Genomic DNA, 22787 nt, shown 5'->3' with positions numbered 1-22787 from the left:
CTATTCCCAGTTGCTTGTAGAATACCTCATCAGCCTCTTATTCCTGTATGAGTGGTCTCTAGCAGACTCCTGCTGCAATATCTGCTTAATTGGGCATTCCACTGATTTTTACCTATAGACAATCAACCCTATCATTACCATCATTAAGCCCTAGGCTATCAAAACACTCTCTGATGTGGAAGGCTACCCCACTGCCTCTCCTTTCCTGCCTATCCTGCCTGAAGAATTTATAGCCAGCCATAGCAGCACTCCAGTTATGCAAGTCATCCCACCACCTTTCTACGATGGCAATTATATCATAGTTTTCTTGCCTTAAAATAACTTCTTGTTTGTCCTGTTTGTTGTCCATGCTGTGTGCATTGGTGTAGATGCACTTCAATTGGGCTATTGATCCCACTATGCTCCTGAGGGAAATGGTCTTAATTCCTAAGGGACTACTTGCTATAGTTTCTAACCCATCAATAATACTTACATCTTTGCTGCTGTTTGAAGTGCTATTCCTCACTTCCTGTGAGGTGGCAGGGCAAAGGTCCTCACCAGCACAGCGTTCCTCAGACACAAGAGTGCCATACCCAGACTTTATTTTCTATCAAGCCTGGTTTTGTCTCCCTCCCACTTCACATCTAGTTTAAAGCTCTGTTGAAGACCCCCTTCTTGGTAAGTGTCATTTTGCCCCTTAGGGACAAGTGTACCCCATCCTTGGACAGCAAGCCTGGTGTCAGGCCAGCCCATGGTCAAAGAACCCCAAGTTTTGCTCCTCACACCAGGTTGAGACCCAGATATTTATTTCCTGGCTCTTCCTACTCCTTCCCTCATCATTCCCTGTGGTAGGAATGACAGAGAATACTACCTGATCCCACTTGTCCCAGGTAAGTTTCCCCAAGACTGCTTAATATTATGTATCCAGCAGTAACATACATAAATTGGTCCAAATCAGCAATTCCAGTAAATAGCTACAACCATCATTTACGCAACATTTGTTAGAAAAGTCTTGCTTTAAAATTAAAACAGGTTTACTCTGCCAGACTTTTAAGGGCAGATCCGACTGATAAAGAGTAGAAGATGGGAGAACTAGAATTCTTGAAAAATGTAAGTTTTAGGAGAAAGTAATGTAGAAGCGGCCAAAAGTCACTAGGAGAGCTCGGAAAAAAAGAAACTACTTACTGCTTATGGCATATCATCTTTTTTTTTGTTGTTGCTGTTTTGAGATAGCAGTTTGGAGTGGTTTGGAGTTTTGTTCAGTTGAGTTTTGGGTTTGTTTTCCCAGCAAGAGAATTCCTTATCAGACAAAAGGATAATCTTCTCTGTGGGAAGGCATAATTGTATTCAGGAGTCAGAAATAATCCTCCAAATTAATCTTTGATGGGAGTCACTTAACCTTTGAGAAAATAAACAGGGTAGGAAAATAATATACTTCTGACAAATCTTGTATTTAGCCATAATAAAAATGTTTTATTATAACCTTCTGTCTGCAATATGAATCTCTGGATAGTCTCCCCTTCTTCTGCCATCCCTCCTCTCCCGCTGTTTTATTATGTCAGACTGTAAAGTGCATTCTTCTCCCTAGGTAATATTGGATAGCCAGGAAACAGCAACAGATCTTCTTTAATAGCAGTTAGTCTTTGTGAGTTTATAGACTTGCTCCCTCTATGCTCCCTGTGTGGGCATGGGAAAGGTTCCATACTCCTTGGTGAAAGAAATGCCAATATCAAGAATTTGTCTTTCAAATCTTTTCCCTGTTTTAGGGTCCCCAAAGTCATACAGGTTCATTTTGAGCCATGAGGAAATTACATTATCCTATTCTAATGAGGGTCAGTGGGTGGTATTGAAGCTCCTCTGCAGTTTTGTACCTTTAACGCCTCCTTTAGAAGCTTTGACAGTGATGCAAAATGGTAACGGAGATAAAAACTGGAAGTATTTTTTTCCCCATTTAATAAAAATCTTTAAATGAATAGCTGGACAGATAGTATAAAATATTGCTAGTGAAACTCATCCTCTGGTACAATAATGCATAGTCTGACTTATTGAAGATAAAAAAGAAGGTAACAGTTTGTCTGCAAGTGAAACATTCTTTTGGACACAGCACGGAAATGCCAAAAACATACTTCACTCTTGCAGATTCTGTAATTGTAGAAATAATTTCCTTAATTCATTCAAATAATAAATCACAAGATTTCTAGTTCTGAAAATTACTCTTAAGTGTTCTGTGCTTTCATCTGTTCTTCAGTTATTGCCTGTGGATAAAGATGTATGCAAGTTATGGTACATACAGTAATGATTCAACTTGAAGTAAAACTGCCGTTGAGTGTTTTGTGTATCTGCAAATGGCCCTAAGGCTCTTGATGTCATAAGAATATGATTTTGAACATTATTTCATCATAATGTTAATGTCTAAACATTAATTAAACTGTAATTTGATGTTATAAAAGTGTGTGACGGAAGTATTTGAATTTGGAGAAACTATCAAAAACTAAGTGAAACCATAGATAAGTGCAAACTAATACCATATTTTTTCTTTCCTCTATACTGTCAGCACTTAGTTAGAGGCAAAACATAACATGATTGCATTACTTTCCTGCCAGGTTTGTATTGCCTTAAGAGGTTTGCATTGAATGGCGATAAATGAAAGGAATGGGTAGTTTTCTCTTCATGTTTAACAGTTTGTCCTTGAATCTGCAATGAAAGTATAGAAGTACTATGTAGCAAACTTCTTAATTGACCATGTCTTACAACCAAATTATATTGTATTTTTTCTGAATCAAAGTAATAATAGTAAAAAAAATAAAGACAAGCCTATTATAGGTGATGGAAAAGGACCGGAGCGTTTCAGTTGATATCCAGGCACTCAGCAGCTTCTCAAAATAAAAGCTGGTCATAATTCAATGAAATGTTGTTTGTGTAAATTTTTAGATTGGTTTAATGTTCTGATTGTCTTGGTGAATTGGAAAATGCCTAAGATAATAGGCAGTGGTATAATAAGCAATATAATAAATACCAATCCAGAACATTATATGCAAGAAGGAAAAGTTAAATAAATTAACTAAGACTCCTGATTAGACTTCAGGAGCTTAAAGAAGGCCTGGGTTGTAGGTACTTGTGCATAAATGTCAGTCTGTTTTTATATATATATATGTATGTATGTATATATTTATGTATTGATATATAAGATGAGTCAACAGCATGAATTTGTATGAAAAGTAAATGAGGATTTATTATAAATAAAAAAATAAATATAAAACTACTAAATTTGCGCTACTGATGACTTTGCTTGGAAAAATATTTTGATGCTTCTTTTAATGAGCAGACAAACTGAAAAGTTCTAAGAGTGGTAGTTAGAATCATAAAGGCATTAGAACCTAGGAGGAAAGGATGAAAAAAAGTTGTATTTGTCTAATGCTATAAACATGTCTGTTAGGAATTTAAACTTCATATGTGGCGTTGATTTTTTTTAATCCTCTAGTTTTTTTTAAATACGTCATTCAAGAGATATTGAGTCTTTTCCATTGCAAAAGCAAGCAAGAAAGAATTGGCATAAGCATTGGGAGACTTTGAGTGCTTAGCTGTCATCAGATAAGTTACCAAGAAAGGCAGGGAAATCTGTCGGTCTGGTGGTCTTGACTGGGATAAATATATGTCTATTTCAGGTCCCTGCTTTCAGGCTAACTTCAAAGGGTTTCTGAGTATGCATTCTAGCCTTATGCTGGTGACTTGTGCAAACACAGAAGCTGAACAACATGCTGTTTAGGTAACTGAGGGCTGGCTAATATGTAACAACTCTTTCTTCTAGGTTTTCTGGGCTTAAAGCTGTTTCTCCTTTAGCAACATCTATTTCCAACCTTACAATTTCTGACAAGCTCAAAGACATAAGTATGATAATTCTTTTAATACAGAAATTACCTGTCTTTCAGAACTTAACACTGATTTCTGTGTGATATCGTATTGTATCATATCATATATCATGTCATATATCGTATCACCAGTGAGATTTTTATCCAGCAAAGATTACAAGATGTTTTAACTTCAATTATATAGCTCTTTGTTATTGGTATTTGATTTTCATCTCAATATCTCTTTGAAAATGTACTTAACAACTATGATTTATATATGCCCAGTAAGAATTACGTTTAAACGTTTCAACAGGACTTTTAACTTTGTTCCTTGTTGGGAAGTATCTGATAATCTAGCTATCCTCCTAGTGGGGGTTTTTTTTTAAGTTCTTGCTGTTTAAGAAGCAAGTTTCTGTGGTAACATGTGACAGAACATAGTGAAAGTGACAGCTGAAACATTTTAAACTTCTGTTCATGAGAAAAATGAGATTACTCCTTTAGCAAAGGTAAAGTACAATCAATATTGGTACCTGGAGAGTTAAGGAGATATATTTTTTTTTAATGCAAATATGAACCTTGTCCTTAAGTTATTGGTGTAGAGAGATTTTAATTGAATAATGGGTTCTGCTTTCCTTCGGGATATACTAATACCTAACACTGCTGAACTTCCTTTGACACTGCAGATACTGAGAATTTTGTGAGGGAAAACCTGAGTTATTTATCAGGCATCTTAATGATCTCCTCTGTCCTCCTCTTCCTGGTTAAACTGAGAAAAAACTTGTATTTGAGGTGAAGGTTTTATATGCTAAATTTTTATTTCAGTTAAATTACAAATGTATTAAGAATGTAAAGATGCTATTACAAGATAAGTCAGTAGGAGTTTTGTGATAAACTAGACATTGGGCCACATTCTGTTTTAGTAATTCAACTTTAAGATAAATGCAAAGTGTTAATGAAACCCAGAGAAGACAAAACCAAAACTTTTGAAAAGGGAAAATATTCATTGCTGTTCAATACATTGGAGACTAAGATTACTCCTTCTTAGACCTATTAAGCCTATCATTTTGTTCTTGGTAGGAACCTGCACCTTTTACTTGTTTTTGTCCCTATCCCAGGGTGCTCTTTGAGTAATGAGCTAAAAGTAGGTAGTGGAAAAGAGACTGTAAGTAAGGACAAAGGAAGATGCTTTCTGTTTTATGTTAATATGAAGTATACTCGCAAACAGTGTTGTGAGATTCTGTTGGTTGTTTTTCTTATTAACCCATTACTCAGTCAACTATTGATGATTTATCAGTTGATCATAAAATGAGATGACTGTTGAAAAGCATACATGTGCTATGTTTTGACTCATGACATGAAGAATAGCTAATGTTAAAATGCCAGTGAGTTTCTGAACAGTAAGGCTTCTTTTCATACTTTATTACTTTCATTGATCAACAAAAGAAATATAAATGACATGTGTCTGCATAGACTGCTTTCTATAGTCCTTCCCGTGTCTAATAAAACTTTGTTTGATGACATTCTTTCCATTGGCAGATTTGCCTGCTTGTCTTTCTTAGTAAAAGATCAATCACCTCCATGATGATACCTGAAAATTTTTATTTTTAGTAATGCCTTAGGCACTGAGAAATTTCCTGCAAGGTTTTATAAGTCCCTAACCTTTTCCTTTCTAAACTTTTCACTGAGAATTAGTCAAAAGGATTTTTTTAAGTTTTTTTACAGTGAAAACAATAGTTTCCCTTCTTGTGCGTGAAGAAAAAGCTTTCTTTTTTCTGACGACTATCATCCTTTTTGCTTTGGAGTGGGAAATAGTTAGATTTGTTTTCTATTGGCAAGATACTAGTAGCGATTATGGCATCTCTAATGTATTTGTCTTGAAGCATTAGAAAAATTGTTTTCCCCCTTAGGTAATCTGGGCTTAATTCAGGAAATAAATGCTCTCTGGTAACAATTCTATATCCTTATTAGTTTGCGTGCATCAAATGGAACAGAACAAGATTAATGTTATCTGTACTAAGGAAGATTAGAACAATCTATCTAGCAGGAAAAAAAAAGCCAGTTTGGCTGGTATTAGCTGGGAGATTGTGTACTCTTCCTGATCTCTGTAAAGAAGTGCAGTGGTTTACAAAGAGCGTATTTTCATAGCCATTTCTAATATGCAAGCACTATCAGCAAAAGTTGCAAAGCGGACTGATTGTTCCACCAGTTATGAAACAAATGTTAACTAAATCTGTTCAGTGGAATCACTTCTACTAGTATTTTTTTCTGGGGAGTATCTGTTACTACTATGTATCATTCTGAATGCAGCTTACTTAGGTAAAACTTTTGCTTGTAGGTGCACCTGCAGTTAACCCTTCCATATGTAGGATTAGTTTGTTGTGGGGATTTAACTGACTTCAAAGAAAAAATGCGTTCTGAAGCTGCCTGCTTTAACACTATGAATTTTCCATAGTTCATTCCTTCTTAGTAGAGCAAACCTAGCATTGTAGTCTTATGCTGTGAAGTCCACTGAAGTTGCATTTGGCCGTTTACTTTTTTTTCTGTGAAATACTTTTTCTTGAATGTGAAGCTTTAAAAGAAAAAGTAAAGAAGTTGGAGAGTGGAGCCCTGTGTTGAGCAGAACTTGCAAGAGCCCAGGATGTACAATGGCTAAGTAAAGAGATCTTATATCGATTTTGATTCTGTAACAAAAATACTGTAAAGAGAGACGTGATAATTTTGCAAGTCAGAATCTGAAGTGAATAGGAAGATGCATCATATTTGCAGGTTTCATTGACATTATAACACCCTCTCGTACTGCAGTATCATTTTACAGTAATTTCTTCTGGTTTTAGTCAGTGCTTTTTTGTCTCTATTTCTTTTTTAAAAAACAGCTTTATGAAGCACACAAGGAGTGTACCTAAAGGTGTTATTGGGGGATGGAAATTGCGATTTGAATAGTTATTAGTCAGATTTTGAAATGCCTTGATATTGTAATGTTAACTGTTTTTCTTGTACTGCTTGGTCTATTTCACTATTCCTGCAGAATGGATATCTGGTTTTTTGCATAACTGATTCTCCAATGACTTGAGTTTATCTTTGGAGAGCTTGTATAAAAGTCTTAAGAATTCTAAACACTGTTAGAAGGACCTTAAAACTTTGCTCACTCTTTAAATAAGATTATTAAATGCAGGGGGAGGATACGATTCTTCACTCTGTTGCATGTTCATTGCTTGAAGGCTACACAGCAGAAGCATGGAAAAGCTATATTGCTGCCAAGAAATCTTACCTTGATACCATAGTCCATTGGATTGAGCTGCTTCTTTGCACAGATTAAGGCAACAAATGGATTTAGTTGCTTTTGATACTATTTTCTTTTTATGTGGCATGTAATTGCACCCCTCCTGGGTCAATGGACAACAAGATGGTCACCAGGGTGGTATAGCCCCTCCCACTGTAGGGGAAGATCAAGTTAATGACCACCTAAGGAACCTGAACATATATATGTCTATGGGACCTGATGAGATTCATCCCAGAGTCCTGAGGGTAGTGCCTGATGTGGTGACCCAGCTACTCTCCATGGTATTTGAAAAGTCAGGGCAGTCAGAAGTCTCTGGGGACTGAAAGAAGGGCAACGTTGTGTCCTGTTATTAGAAAGGGTAGAAAAGATGACACTGGGAACTACCCAGCTGTCAGCCTCGCCTCTGTGCCTACGGAGATCATGGAACAGATCCTCCTATAAATTACTCTAAAGCACATAGAGGACAGGGAGGTGATTCTAGACAGCCTGCATGGGTCCACCAACAGCAAGTCCTGCCTGACCAACCTAGTGGCTTTCTGTGATAGGGCAACCGCATCAATGGACATGGGAAAACCAATGGATGTGATCTCTCTGTAAAGCCTTTGACATGGTCTCCCACAACATCCTTCTCTCTAAATTGGGGAGAGATGGATTTTGTGACTGAACTGTTCAATGGATAAGAAATTGGTTGCATGGTCACACTGAGAAAGTAGTGGTCAACAGCTCGATGTCCAGATGGAGATCTGTGACAAGTGGTGTCCCTCAGGGGTCAGTACTGGGACCAGTGCTGTTTAATACCTTCATCAGTGATATGGACAGTGAGATCAAGTGCATTCTTGGGCGAGTTTGCAGATGACACCAAGCTGAGTCATGCACTTGCCACACCAGGAGGACGGGATGTCATCCAGAGGGACCTGGACAAGCTGGAGCTTTTGTGAACCTCATGAGGTTCAACAGGGCCAAGTGCAAGGCCAGGGTCAGGGCAATCCACGGTTTCAATACAGGATGGGGGGTGACAGGATTGAGAGCAGCCCTGTGGAGAAGGACTTGGTAGTGCTGATTGATGAGAAGCTTGACATGACAGGCAATGTGTGCTCGCAGCCCAACAGGCCAACCATATACTGGGCTGTGTCAAAAGAAGCGTGGCCAGTTGGTCGAGCGAGGTGAGTCTGCCCCTCTGTCCCGCTCTTGTGAGACCCCACCTGGAGTACTGAGTCCAGTTCTGGAATCCTCAACATAAATGTTGGTATGGGTTCACAGGAAAGCTACAAAGATGATCAGAGGGCTGGAGCACCTTTCCTGTGAGGACAGGCTGAGAGAGTTGGGTTTGTTCAGCTTGTGAAGACAAGGCTCCAGGGAGACATTATAGTGGCCTTCTAGTACCTGAAGGGGCTGCAAGAAAGCTGGGGGTGGATTTTTTACAAGGACATACAGTGGTAGGACAAGGGGAAATGGCTTTCAGTTGGAAGGCGGAAGATTAAGATCAGACACTAGGAAGAAATTGTTCATGATGAGGGTGTTGAGGCACTGGAACAGGTTGTCCAGGGAAGTTGTGGATGTCCCCTCCCCAGAAGTGTTCAAGGCAAGGTTGGATGGGGCCTTAAGCAGCCTAGGCTGGTGGGAGGTGTCCCTGACCATGGCAAGGGAGTTGAAACTATGTGTTCTTTAACATCCCTTCCAACCAAAACCATTCTGTGATTCTATGAACTTATTGATAACAAAAGGAATATAAAGGATTTGATTTCAATGCAGTTTACTTTCTGGCTTGTGGCTAATATTGCAAGGCCATGTTTTTTTTTATTACAGCTCTTAGCTTGTAAATATTTTGTAATGTGTCTTTGCACTTGAAAGCTTGAAAAATTGAGTTCTAATTTTAGGGAGTGTAGTTTCTTGCAGTACTAATAATTTTAATTACTCTATGTAGTTGAGGTGAAAAATATTCCAACCAAGCTTTGAAGTAGCAGGATAAGACATTTAAGTCTGATTTTTTTGTTTTTACTGTTTGATCTAGAGGCCCATTTTCTGTCACTTCTGTGTGCATGCTGGTCATAGAACCAATGAGATACTGCACAATTATTATAAGTAATCATCCCAGTATTGCACTCTGGTGGTTTACAATGGAGGTGTAAATATAGGTATCACTTTTCTATTTTTTTTTTTCTAAACAACTATTTGCAGCAGCTTCTGGGTTTGTGCAGTGATTAGGAAGGATGATGCCTAGGGGTAGTCCCATAAGCCTTTAATATTTCATGTGCTTATGAAATGACAGTAAGGGGTTTGTGCAGTTGCTTAGCTCTGTTTCGGGAACCCCAACTTTTGACATGTGTTTCGTAAGTGATTTGCAGATTTTTGTATGTGTGACTGTCTCATTTTTTAAAAATTAAGCCTTATTTTCATATTGCCTTTGAGTGTTCAGAAGTTAGAAATGGCTAGTTGTTTAAAGAACGCTTTCAGACATTCTGATAATTGAAAAACTTTTGATGAAAATAACCAAATAGCCTATTACGGGCATAGAAGCTGTGTGCTGTAGCGTATGTGCAAGAGATTAGTCTGTGACAAAACTAGAGGTTCTTTTAACATGAATGTAAGGATATTCCACAGTTCCTTCATGTTTCTCTTTTCTTAGATTTAGGTAGTGAATTTCAGAACTTAAGCAGAGATAGATAATGTATATTTATCTGGCTGATAATTCCTTCTAAAGTAGATCAATTCGTTTTCTGTCTGTTTACAAGGCTGCCAGCATAATTATGTCTTACTGACAGAGACATGAAATACAGTTCCCTGAATAGGCTTAGTGCCATGACTATGCTCAAGCCAAGTGTTTGTCCTGCCCACTGTTTTAGAAGGGTTGGGGAAAACAGCTTATCTGCCAGGAGAGCTACTGAATATGTCAGGCTGCAAACAGAGGATTTATCCAGAGGTGGCTACTGTACCTTCCTGTCTCCAGATAAATCTTTACCTGCATGAAGTGCATCGAAGAAATTGTATTTAACACACGTGGACAGTGAAGAGAGAGTCTTTGCACTGGCTTGGCTTTCCATTGCTGTTGAGTCTTTGTACACCAGCTCGCATCCTATTTGTTTTGCTTTGTGCATCATCTTAGTACAAAAACAAAGTGGGATCTCTTCCTTCCTACAGCATCTGAACATGAAACAAAAAGACAGAAAACAAGCTAAGAGGCTAAAGTATCAGAAATTTCCAGCCTAACTGCCAGTGCTGATGTGACTTGTAATCCAGAGAGGGCTGTTTATTTTTTTACAAATTGTCAAAGTTTAATTTGATTAAAATATTTCATATGAGCATTTTCTCCCACTGGATTTTAGTCAATGAAATATATGCTCTTTTCTGTGGTTTGACATCATTGTGACAGTCTGAAGAATAATCAATAGAAATTATAAGGATGGCTACGACTGACTAGTATATTAGCATTATCAGTTTCGCAGTAACTGACCTTTTCCCTCTCTGCCTCACTCTTCTTCATCTGCCATGTTTCAGTTTGTCAGATTGATTTCCTTTTACTATAACAGTTGGCATGCGGCAGACTTCAAATGCTAATCAGCCCTTAACAGTTTCTCACACAGTGTTGAGAAACTAGTAGCTATATTTAAAGAAAAATGGGAAAGTTATTTCTAATTGAGTCCTCCTGGGAGTGTTATAAAATATAAAATGGTCCTTGCTACTAGTACCCATTTTATTTTGAAATACTAAACTTAAATTTTAAAATTATTGCAGTAAAGAAATTGCCACTGTTGTTCAAAAAAATATGTTCATTATGGAATTAAGCTTGCAGAGATTTATGTAGGGTTTTTTTTAGATTATGATATTAGCTGCACTTGTACATGTGTCTCTAAGATATCGTCTGATTGTTGTAGAATTTGATTTCTTAACAGTAACAGAAAAGCATGCTTGGATGTGTATTTGTGTATCCACATCATAGCTTCAGCTCTCTTCTGCCATGCACAGCAACCTGGCTGAGAAAAACTATAGCATCTTCCTTCCTCCCATGGTAAATCTGCACCTGAGACCCTTTACCTGTAGTATTTATGCAAGCACAGTCATAGAAATAGTCCCTATTGAAGTTTTTTTGCGATATAGATGGGAGGCTTGTGTATTTAGAATTAAATAGAATTTATTCCCTAAGACATGACACTTGAATGATGTTCACCTGGTACGTGATGTGCATCTGTGACTTATTTCCTCAATCTACTTCTCCTATCAGTGAGATTGTTCTAAATAACCTAAAGCATACCTCAGCTAAGTTTGAATGATACACCTTTTTTTAGCTTATAAAGTCCTATTTATGAAGTTATGGTTTGCAGTAAAATGAATACCTACTGTTCTTAGTTCTTGCTTCTGACCTGCCAAAATGGGAAAAGAAGTCATCTTCAATGTCATTGTGAAATAAATCCTAAGGAGGTAGAACTTGGCCTTCGTCGTAAAATCTACATGTTAGTAGGTCACAAGTTTTCTACACCCTTTCGCTACTCCAGTGTGGCTGGCATTTTCAATAGAACACATGTGGAGGAAAATAAGATGCAATTGTTAAGAAATTAACAGCTGAAAATGGGATATTGATTTAAACTGCAGTCAAACATGATTTGGTTTTCTATCTTTCATTTAATTTGGAATCATCTATTGTATTGGACTCATGAGTCTTTCCCTATATAGAGCTGCTTTCACATCCTGGCTTGCTTAAGGTTAATGTAATCTTAATATTAGTTTTGCCTTATGATCTAGCAATAGTTATTTGCCAGCGTGAAGTCAGCTATGATGTCACAGCTCAACATATTTAGTTGAGGTTGGCATGTTACGTGGTTAAGGACAAGGATATTGCCACGAAATCTTTTGAAACTTTGAAAGATTGAGGTACACTGGAGTTGCCCACATAGGTGCTTAATTTTGCATACAAAGTTCATTTAAACGCATATACTCTTTTAGTGTCAAATGTTGTTCATAAGCCTGTTTAGCTGATCAGATGTCAGGTTTGCACATGTTAAAGCAGTCTTTGATGACAGAGGGGAATTGCCCTGGAACACCAAATCTCTTCGTTATGCAGATTTTTGTAGCGGTCTTACAGCTACAGCACTGTAGTCTTTTGTTTTGGCAAGATGAAACTATGCCAAGTGACAAAACTGATAATGGAAAGCAAGAATGAAGAAATATTTTATTTATTTAAATTTTTTTTTTTCTCCACCATAAAGGAGGACAGAACAAAGGGCATTTCTGGCATTTGGGAGAGTTATTCCTTGATTTGGTATAAGATTGCATATGTTCAGAGAGATTTTGGAGCACATTTAGTGAGATTTGTGTGTTATTAGATTTTCTCTGTATAATTTATGACTAAATAAAAAAGTATTTAAAAACAAACCTCTGCAGCAGTACTGTAGATTACTTGACATCCCTAAGAACATCCTAGTGCTTTCTTGGTGCTACAGTGTAAGTTTATGGAAAAAATAGCTCTTGTATAGTATACTGTTCATTGTAACATTGTGCAGTTTCACTAATAGCAAGAAGTAAATTATTAATTTAGCTAAATGCCTTCTGTACATCAAGATTCCTCTGGTACCTTTTCTTCTTGGCTGTGCCATATTTCGCCATCTACACAGATAATGCTTATGTCTTTAACATTCATCAGCCTAAAGCTTCTCTGAAAAACATCTTTTTTAAGAAATTAATTTAAATACAGTGTTATGTTTCATCTACGGAACATTTTGCATCCACATTGAAGACATTTGCTCAAAGGAGAGATATTGTGAGAATTTTTCTATGCATTGCACTCCACCCCCATGATTTTTGGATGGGGTACAGTGTAAAAAGTTGAGGGTTGTTGGTTTTTGGTTTTTTTAGGTGCGGAAAAAACCTTCTGGTCAGAAAATAATATAAAAAATTGTTTATATTATCTGGCTGCTGTTTATATAATGTACAAAACAAGTTGTTTTCGTTTATTCAAAATTATTTATATAAATTATTTGTAGATATACGTGAAAGTTTCCTTGAGCTTCTGAAATTTGATATGACAGGCTCCTACAGAAATGTTTGCTTGACCTTAGTGTCTGTGACTTCATAATTATCTTCTTCTTTCAGCACTTGGGTTTTAAAGAGCTATCAAAGTATAACTTGTGTGAGGTTCTTTATTGGTTTGTTTTTGAAGAAATCATGTCAAGATCCTTTAGTTTACTCTGGTACGTTTAAACTAACAGATTTCTTTTTATTCCATGCTTACTTCTTTCTATGCTCTGTGCATATGAAATGGTCTCTTTCCCTTCTCCATTAAGTTTTCTTTTAGCAAGACCTATATTTCATCAGCGTATTCTTGTCCCACTTCCTCCCCATGTACGTCTTCAAATTGAAGCTCATTTAGGGTAATACTGTGCATCTTGGAAGCGCAGCCTCCTTGTCTGTGCTGACAGACAAACAAAGGATCCCTAAATACCTCTCACACGTGTGTGAACTACACACATAATCAAATTGAAGGAGAAAATAGAGGTCATTAAACTGATATTACATGTCATTAGTTTATCTTGTCACGTCAACCCTCAGCAATTTAGCAGGCTTAGGATATTGGGGACCACAATGGGGCTAATTAACAGGCGGTGTGCTTGTTTACTTTAGAATTTCCAACTGTATCATAGGTGACAAAACAAAATCTAATTATTTTGATATTTTACTAAGTGTTTTGTCTGCCATTATATAATTACTACTGAAAAAAGCGATCGGAAAATTATGGATATCAGGAAGGTAGAGCCTGTTGATAATTTTTGTGAGAACAACAATTGCAATATAAGTCTTAAGGAAAGAGAAACAGATGAAACAGTATTGTGAGACTACAGTGAATGTTGTTTATCTTACTATGTACAATTATATGTAATTAGATCTGTCCTTTTTTTATTATACTGTCTAAAAAAATCAATTCTACCTATCTAGGTACTGAATGAGCTTGTAAATAAGATAGCAAGATCAACATAGTCTGAAGAAATAATTAGTAACAATTTAACAGAAATTGTTCTGTTCTGGCTAAATCAATAGTAATGGAGATGAATAAATGGATGGAAACCTTAAGTAATTACAAATCCTTTAAATTATGTTTGAATTAGAAAGCAGGAGAAAATAACAGATTTAATTACTTTATAGATGCACAAAAAGAGAACTTTCTGATTTTTTTCTTTGTTCTTTCTTTTCTAGAATACACTGTTTTAGGCAGCGGTGATTCTATTTCTTACACCTTGTTGGACTTTTTGTGCAACTCAGATAGCTATGTTAGACATACCAGCTTAGGTACTCTATTTTTTTTGCCAAAAAAATGAGTTGCAAACATTAATGGGGAGAAATGGACTTCTTAGTATGTTAACTAACTTCTGTACTCTGGTTTCTGACTCCTTATTTTTGGCACAATTCTTATTTTTTGCATCACTCTAAGGAGGAAAGACCATTGCTCTTTTTGGTGTTCTGTACAGTAGGGAGGCACTTTAGAAGTACTAAATTTACAATTATTTAGTAGAAATGTACACAAATGTTTAGATTGAGCGTGTAGTTTTTTTAAAAAAAACACAATATAATAGTCTGCTTTTTTATTCTTATGTGCCATAGAAAGTTCTACTTTGGTTTGTGAATATACTGTCTATATTGTACTTTTTGCATTATGGTTTTTAATTTTAGTTACAGAAGTATTTTCTCATAGGCTATTGGTATGTATTCCAGTATATTTAAAAGATCTGGTATCTTCACAGCGTTTTCTTTATATTTGTAAGACATGCTGTTTTGAAATATTTGTTAACCTTATGATGCATCATGAAGGCAAAGAAGTGTCAAGGTTGTCTTTAAAGATACTACCAGCTAAGTTAAGATCAAGCAGAATGAATTGGAAAGCATCTAGATGGTACCCTTTGAATCGCCATGGAAATGCAAAGGTCAGAGAACCTTAAAGTTGGGAGTGCTGCTGAGACTTGAGGAGCTCTCAAAACCTAGCACTGGTATTTTGGTTTTATTGACCTTGAGAAGCAGCATTAGAAAGTTTCTGCATTAAAGCATTTGGTAATTGAACAAAATGCTTTCTTCCTATAAACTAGTCTGAGTTGTTACTGAAGAAGGTCATTCTCAATGAAAAGCTATGAACGGCTGAAGTAAAAGAATAAAAAGAAAATTTTAATTGTTTTTGGTTTTTTATTTATAGACCAATGCGAGATTGACTCAGTCTTTGAAATAAATGGATTACTTAATTTTGTTTAAACTCTCTCCCTTCTTTAGCTGGAAAGGCAACTACTGATGCAGAACCAAATGAGAGAGAGACAAACAGCCATGCAGATTGCTTGGACACGGGAATTTCTCAAGTATTTTGGGACCTTTTTTGGACTTGCTGCTGTAGGTTTAACAGCTGGGTATGACATTTATTTCTTAACAGAAAATATAGATATATTACATTTATATTTGTATGATGCAGGATCTTCTTTTTCCATTATACTGAGTAGTTATTTTATCCAGTAACTTCTTAGAGGTTGATCAAATGACAAAGTGACTCTGATTACTGTCTACTTCCAATTGTATTTTGTTTATGGCTGTACTGCAGACTTATATAAATGCAGAAATGTGTGAGCTGACAATAAAATCATATAGTTGAGGTATAAAGAGTTCAGTGTAAAATGAAAGTTGTTTGTGGAACAGGAAAGACTGTTAAAATGCCATGCTATTTTCTTTTCTGTGTTGTGATTTACTGAGCTATTAATAAGCTGATTTAATGAACTATTAATGAGCAACAGATCCTCCACTATCTGGGTTTTTTAATATGTCAGTGAACAAGTGCACATATTCTGAAATCTGTTCGCTTAAAATTTGAATCCAGAAACTTACCCAATGGGAGAATAACCCGGCTAGTAAAACTGTATTGCATGGGGAAAAATTTGCCTTATATGACTTCTGTTTGGTAACATGTTTTCCTTGTGCTTCAACATGAATAGAGAGAATGTAGGAAATATTTCTGGTTTTGTGTACATAGTATAGATTAAATGCATGTTATGCATTGTGTTCTTTGTGGACTCAGATGCATTTGGAACTGAACATAGTTATCTTGACTGCTACATGTTGCATGTGGCTGGATGGATATATATGTGCTCACACGAGTTAGATAATCCCATTTTTGTTAGATATAGTCAAAACTCACTTGAAGCATTTTTGTTTAATACCTTGAAGTTGACACCTGAACAAGAGGGCATTCATAAGATGAATGCTTCTGAGGAAAATAGGACTTGTTCTCCTCTGATTAAAGGGTATGGAAATACACACAAGTGCTAGACAGTCAAGGTCAACCTGAATTAACAGTGCTGATGTGCCGAATGTCTTAAATAATCTTATTTTTCCTTTTCTTTTTCTTTTTTTTTTAAAAAAAACAAAACAGAGCAATAAAAAAGAAGAATCCGGGAGTTTTAATGCCCATAGTTCCCTTAAGCTTTATTTTTGCCTATCAATATGATATGGGCTATGGTACGCTGTTGCAAAGGATGAAAGGTATGTGTGCTTAAGTCTGTCCAGTTCACACATAAACTGAAGCATAATGTGTCAGATAACCTCTTATCTTTTTAAAAAGGCTGGGAGAATATTTACAATAGTTTTTCGCTTTTTTTCTGGGAAAACTCTTGCTCCTTCATTTCTTTCCTTCTCTCTCATAATCAGGTACTTTCCTAGTAAAGATTACTCACTCTACTTTTAGTGCCTTTCCCTCCAGTAAAGTTTGTTACTTTTCCTCTCTTGTTTCAAAAAAATGTGAATTCTAAGGTTGTAAATACAGCTGAAGTAAGCACTGCGTGTTTGGGAGAAATTACAGATCTAGAGATTTCCTTCCATATTCCATGCCGGTGCTGCTGTTTTGACAAGGGATAGGGATGATAAGAGTAGATCAGGGGATACAGACAGGAATCATGCCCTTGTACCTTCATGTCCAAACAGAGTCATCGCCTGATCACCTTGCCATATGTGGTGCCCTGCTAAGATGGAAAAAAGACAGGTGAACCCTGGAAAGTGGGGTCTTGCCTCATAGGTGCCAGTGACAGGTTTGATTAAGTGATGGGTGTTGAGGATTATGGAGGTGCCTATGTTAGCTCTGATTCCTAGTAAAGGAGACATGCTAAGAAGAGTGTTTGCTGTTAAATGAAGACAGCATTGGACCATGGCTTGTCACCTTCACAAATGATCTTAGCTAATCTGCATGATTTTCCTGTCTGATACTGGGAACATTTCCTAAACTCCACTAAATACATTACCCTGGATTTAAATATGAAGAGGCAGCTAAACACAGGGAGAAGGACTGGGTGGCTTTTGGAAATCAGAGTATTTAAAAGGAGATTGGTACATACAATGCAGAAGGAACACATGGAATTTAAGATTTGTTAATTTTTTTCAAATGAGATAATTTTCATTCCAGATTTTTGAAGGAGTGAGCCTGACATAATGCAAACCCTATGGCAAGTGTATGTAAGGTGTTTACTGAGAACCATGTGGTCCTGTATAGGTTGAACAGGGTCTGTGTGGGATCCTATTACTTTCCAAACAGGAAAAGTCATCTTCATAACTTCAGATCGAGTAGAGCTACTCAGCAGTATGCAAGGCTTGTGCAGATGTTTTGGAGAAAAGAAGCTATGGAGCCAGATAAGATAGAATGAAATATGACAAATATCTTTCCAGGAAAATCATTTATCTTTTCCAAAAGAAGTGTGGTAGATCTACTAGAAACTCATGAAAGCATTTAGTGTGGTGTTGCATGAAGGTTAAGTTAGCATGAAGGACATGGAAATTAGTAGACAGGTAAGCATTGGAGTAAAGAGAAGATGTTAAAGTTTTGTCCTTAAAGAGGAAGGGTAGCTTTTTGCAGGGTTATTAGCAATACTCCTCAAGATTTGGTCTGGATCTGCTTATGGTTTGTATTTGAACTTATGAGTAGGTTATGCTAATCAACTCCATGGATGACAAAGTTGATTGGTGTCATCAACACAAAAGAAATAAATTGTAGTACAAGAAGAAATGATGGGCTGAAGAACTGAGATAATAAAATAGGATTCAATTTGATAAGTAGGGATTTCTACCATCAGAGCTCACCAGCTGGAAATGGTAGAAAAAGGGGAAAAATGAATGTATTAGGTGATCACAGAATGATCCAGTAGTGTGATGAAATTGAGAGTCAAGCAAAGTCTAGAAACGTCAAGCGAGGTTCCCTAGTATTGCAGCCTGGTGGAGTCTGAGAGGGACCTCTGATCCAAAAACACTGCTCGAGCAGGATCACCCAGAGCTGATTGCCCAGGAAAATGCCCAGGTGGCTCTTGAAAATCTCCAGAGATGCATGATCCACAGCCCTAGTACAAATAGAGTGTAGAGTTAAGAAGGTACTGATGCTGAAGAACAGTAATACTTTCCTTAGAAATTTATATGTAATTTGGATCACTTTTTTATAAGGAATCTAGAATGACTGGTGAATTAAAATTATAGGGGAATGCTGAGCTGACTTGCAAAAGAAAACGCAATGATTAGTTTGATTAGCCTTGTAAAAAGACATGAGAGAATTGAGCCTACAGATCCTACTTACAGAACAGGATAAAGGAAAGTAAGAGAAGGAATTTAAACTAATTACTAGTATCAGCACTAGAATAAAAGGAAATGGACTAGCCTGAATGAATCTGGGCTGGAAGTCAGAAGGACGTTCATAATTATGTGGAAATAAAGTTCAGGAGTTCATTTTTATTTTAAGATTAAAATTAAGTAGTTGAAGGTTTTATGACACAGTTGACCTGCAGCCACAACACTTGTTCTTATTACTCAGCTGATCTCTGTGTCCCCTCCCATACTACTTTCTCAACCACTTCACTGCTTGCCCATATATTTTGTTAATGCATGCCATGCTTCATCTCTGTGGTTTAATGATGAATGTATACACCATTTCCTTTATTGTTTCCTCTTTAACTGCTCTGTTTCCTTCAGGGTATGCCCGTGTTCGGCCTCATGGCCAGTTCCCTCTCCTAAGCTAATCTGCAGTTCTTTCTGTGCTGCATAATCTTCCTTGTTTGTGTACCACGTTTATCAAATAGCCCTGCATTTGCTGTCCTTCATTCTTTGGAATCAGTTTATACCCCTAGAAGGTTTCTCTAGTTCTCTTTCACTAGGCATTTTGTCTCTGATCTTGCTTACAGTTAATTTTTCTTCAGTCTCTAGCTAACTCGTCCAAACATTTTCTCATTGCTTGCTTATTCTCCTACATCGTAATCAGAGTTGGGGGGGGTGCTTTGTACGTGGGGCTAATTAAAGCCAAAACTGATGACATAGTAGGAAATCCCTGTTTTGAATCCTGCTTGTGCTGCTGAAAAACCGTAAGTGCGCCAGGGCTACGTGTCAGCACTTAATTTTTGGCAGGATTACAGAACAGCCCTCAGGTCCACTATCTTCTGAGTGGCTGAGGACACTAAGAATCAGTCATGAACCTGCTATCTGTGTTCTTGGCCTTGCTGTTCTACTTTCCTCTCAGTCCAGCTACATATTGTGGGTGTTTTTCAGACATATTATTAGAGGAGGGGAGGAAATATACAGCCAGTCTCCAAGTGCACAAAACTTCTCTGCTAAGCAATGAAACTCTGGCTACCTTTTCCAAGATTTGGATAGCTCACTGCTTGAGAAGGATGGTGGCTGAACAATCTGCTCTAGTGAGTGACAGGCGTAGAGGTTTGACTATCTGTAACATCTCTTTCACCTAAGATCTCTTCCTATTGCGTAATCAGATGCTATATGCAACTAGCTGACATTATATTGCCAGTTATTCGGAGTGGGAAACAGTGTTGTCCTGTTCGATATTACTGATGCATGGAGATGCCAAGCAATGTAATACTGCCAAAACTGAAGTTGGAGATCTCAGTGTTCAGATCTCTTTTAAAGAATGACCACCTTCTTGACTGCATTACAATATTCAGACAGGTTCGGTGCACATAAATGCAGCTTCAAATCAGTTTCATAACCATCATCAAACTAGGGGTAGGCATAGGTTAAACAAGATTGTTTGTTTTGTACCAAATGTACGAAGTGCCAAAACAAACAAATTCTTTGCCTAATCTTCATCCTTTCTTATATCACAATCAGAACACCACAACTTATGTGTGATGTTCAGTCTCTATCTTTGTTTTTTGGATTCTCTGTCCTAGCTGTTTTCATTCCAACCTTACCCAGAGCATTCTGCACCCTACAACTTTTCCATGCTGCGCTGTTCAGACTGTGTGTTTAGGTAACTGCCTTAGCAAATGTTTTTGTGAGCAGTATGCTTTGACCAGTGCTGCTTCAACTCCTGTGGTACCCACTTTCTGCCTGTAGCTTGACATTTCTTAGCCTAGGCCCTAGACAAGAAGAAAAATTGAGCCCAAATATCGCTCATCTAGGATACTTTGTACAGGGAATTTACTTGTTAAAGCTTATGCATGCTTTTATGTGTGCATCTGATTCTTTCAGACTCCTAACTGGCCCAGTACAGTACAGGATTGGTACAAAGTATATAATGATGCTGAGTTCTTGATCTCGTGCCTCCATGCCAAAGCATGTATGTGTAATAAATCTCGAAACGGAACATTACTGTAAATCAGGGTAGTTTTTAGGAGAAAGGGGCTAAAAGAAATGGCAACAACAACAGCACCACTGATTGTTTTGTCTGCAGTCCTTTCAAGCGAAGGCAGCCTGAGGCAGATATTCACTTCAGACCAAACAGTTCCATGCAGTTATCTCACCAGTCCCAAGTTCCTTAAAGACAACTTTAGTACTGCATTGGTATCAGCTCCTTTGTAAAATACATAGCTGTGATGTGGTGGTTTGTTGTTCTGGCAAACAAGAATAGTTTATTCAGTTTCTTAATTATTTTTTTTTTTCCTTCCTTTGCTTTCTTACAGTAAGAGTGAGGAAATTTGTTTAATTTCTGTATTTTTTTTAAGGTGAGGCAGAGAACATATTGGACACAGAGAGCACTTTGCTAGAGTTGCCAAGAGGACCACTGACTTATGAAGAGCTGGAGAAAATCAGAAGATCTCAGAGCAAGTTCTGTATAGAAAAATAGGAAGATGACATTAAAGCTTAGTATCTGAAATGTGATTGTAGTACTGGTTTTAGACATAAATGAATCATTACAGTTTTAAAAAAATTGTGAGGTTTTATAAAATCAATATACTATTCACTTTTTAAAATCCATACTTTCTAAAGCAATTATTTTTGTATTGTATGCATCTCTTGAAAATATCCATTGCTGCTGTAGTGTATTTCCTTTGTTTAGAATTAAATATTGAATTTCCCCTGCCTATGGGAGACTGAAAATAACTTTCACCTGTGGTAAAAATGTCTGGGACTGACCAAACTCCTTGTAATAAAAAAACCCAAGTTAATTGGCATTTATAAAATTTGGTCATCATTTTCAAATATATTTAAGGATGCAAAGCTCAATTTGAAGTCAGGAATAGGCAGTCAACTTCTTTGAAAAATAAGACATATTTTATTTGCTGTTCTTTATCCAGTAAACTCACCATCTCTGCTTCAAATTCTGAAATAAACAGCTTTTATCAGAAGTAGGTTCAGAAGTAAACATGTCATTTGCTAACTGTGTGTTTTACTCTTAGGAAAAAATGTATTAAAATATGAGCAGAGATAAATTCTCAAAAAGAGAAAACAAATTATGCAGCTATTTCCTGAATCTTTTTCATGCTTGTTTGACATTCTGAGACTCAGGATAATTTGTTTACATGAAATCAGAATTTCACTACTAAGATGAATATTAACTTACACTAACAGCAAGCAAATTTTTAATGTCTGTTTTTGTAATGGGTAGATCCAAGGGGCCTTACAAGTACTGAAAAACTGAGTCATTTTTTGCATGTATTTGCTTTAGCATGGTATATACCAAGAATATAATTCTATTATAATTTAGTGTTATGATGGTACACTTGGAAAAAATGCATCTTTTATGTCTTGGAAATCTTGTTTAAAAACAGATCATTTTGTGTCTTGAATGGAAACTCTTGTAGCCTAAGTCTAATGGTGGAATGAAAAACAAATGCTGAAAAAGCATCCAATAATTAATTAAGCCTACATCTGTACTTCCTATTTGATAATAATTAAGTTCCAGTTGAGGATAATGCCCGAAATCTGCTTGTGAAGACTACTACTAAAATTATAATGTTTTTACAGTAAGACAGTAATAAAGCAAAAGTTTCTCAATGTAGAAGAAATTAATAGCACAGGTGCCATAGTTGTGCAAGATTGATTTCTGAAAGTGCATTGACTTCTGCATTCAGTCACCTCTGTAACTGGTTCTATCATCTGCATGTTACCAATGCATTCAATCTAAAAAAGATTTCAAATGTGATATATTTGAATATTCAGAGTGATAAAATGTGTCATAATAGCTTGTTTGGTTGTTATAGCTTGGCCTACACTTCGGCTGGTTAGGATTTAAGGCAGTGATTTTGATTGTCTTGGAACATTTGCCTCAACTCAGCCCATGGTGTTACCCATGCTCTGTGAGCTCATAAAATGCTGCCCACGACCACCTCATGTTTTCTGCCTCTCCTATAACATAGTCCCTCACCATCGCTCCTGTATGGTGTAAGCTCTTAGGATGTATGTACCCCTGCTTACTTGTTTTGCTTTGAATAAAAGATGATCTACTACCTTTCCTCCACTTC

At 36.8% G+C, this 22787-nt stretch overlaps 1 protein-coding gene across 1 annotated transcript in view; it reads left to right on the top strand.

Annotated features, from left to right (window-relative positions):
• PLGRKT (plasminogen receptor with a C-terminal lysine) overlaps positions 1 to 22241 on the top strand; it is a 32392-nt gene extending 10151 nt beyond the window's left edge. The window contains exons 2-4 of the mRNA XM_009565178.2: positions 15352 to 15482; positions 16496 to 16605; positions 21048 to 22241. Of these exons, the coding sequence (XP_009563473.1) occupies positions 15352 to 15482; positions 16496 to 16605; positions 21048 to 21169 (363 nt within the window). The 3' untranslated portion in view covers positions 21170 to 22241. The remainder of the gene's footprint in view (positions 1 to 15351; positions 15483 to 16495; positions 16606 to 21047) is intronic.
• The last annotated feature ends 546 nt before the right edge of the window (positions 22242 to 22787 follow it).

This window comes from Cuculus canorus, chromosome Z (assembly GCF_017976375.1).
Source record: "Cuculus canorus isolate bCucCan1 chromosome Z, bCucCan1.pri, whole genome shotgun sequence".
NCBI lineage: Eukaryota > Metazoa > Chordata > Aves > Cuculiformes > Cuculidae > Cuculus > Cuculus canorus.
The sequence above is the reverse complement of the archived record's forward strand: the minus strand, read 5'-3'. Positions and strand labels throughout refer to the sequence as shown.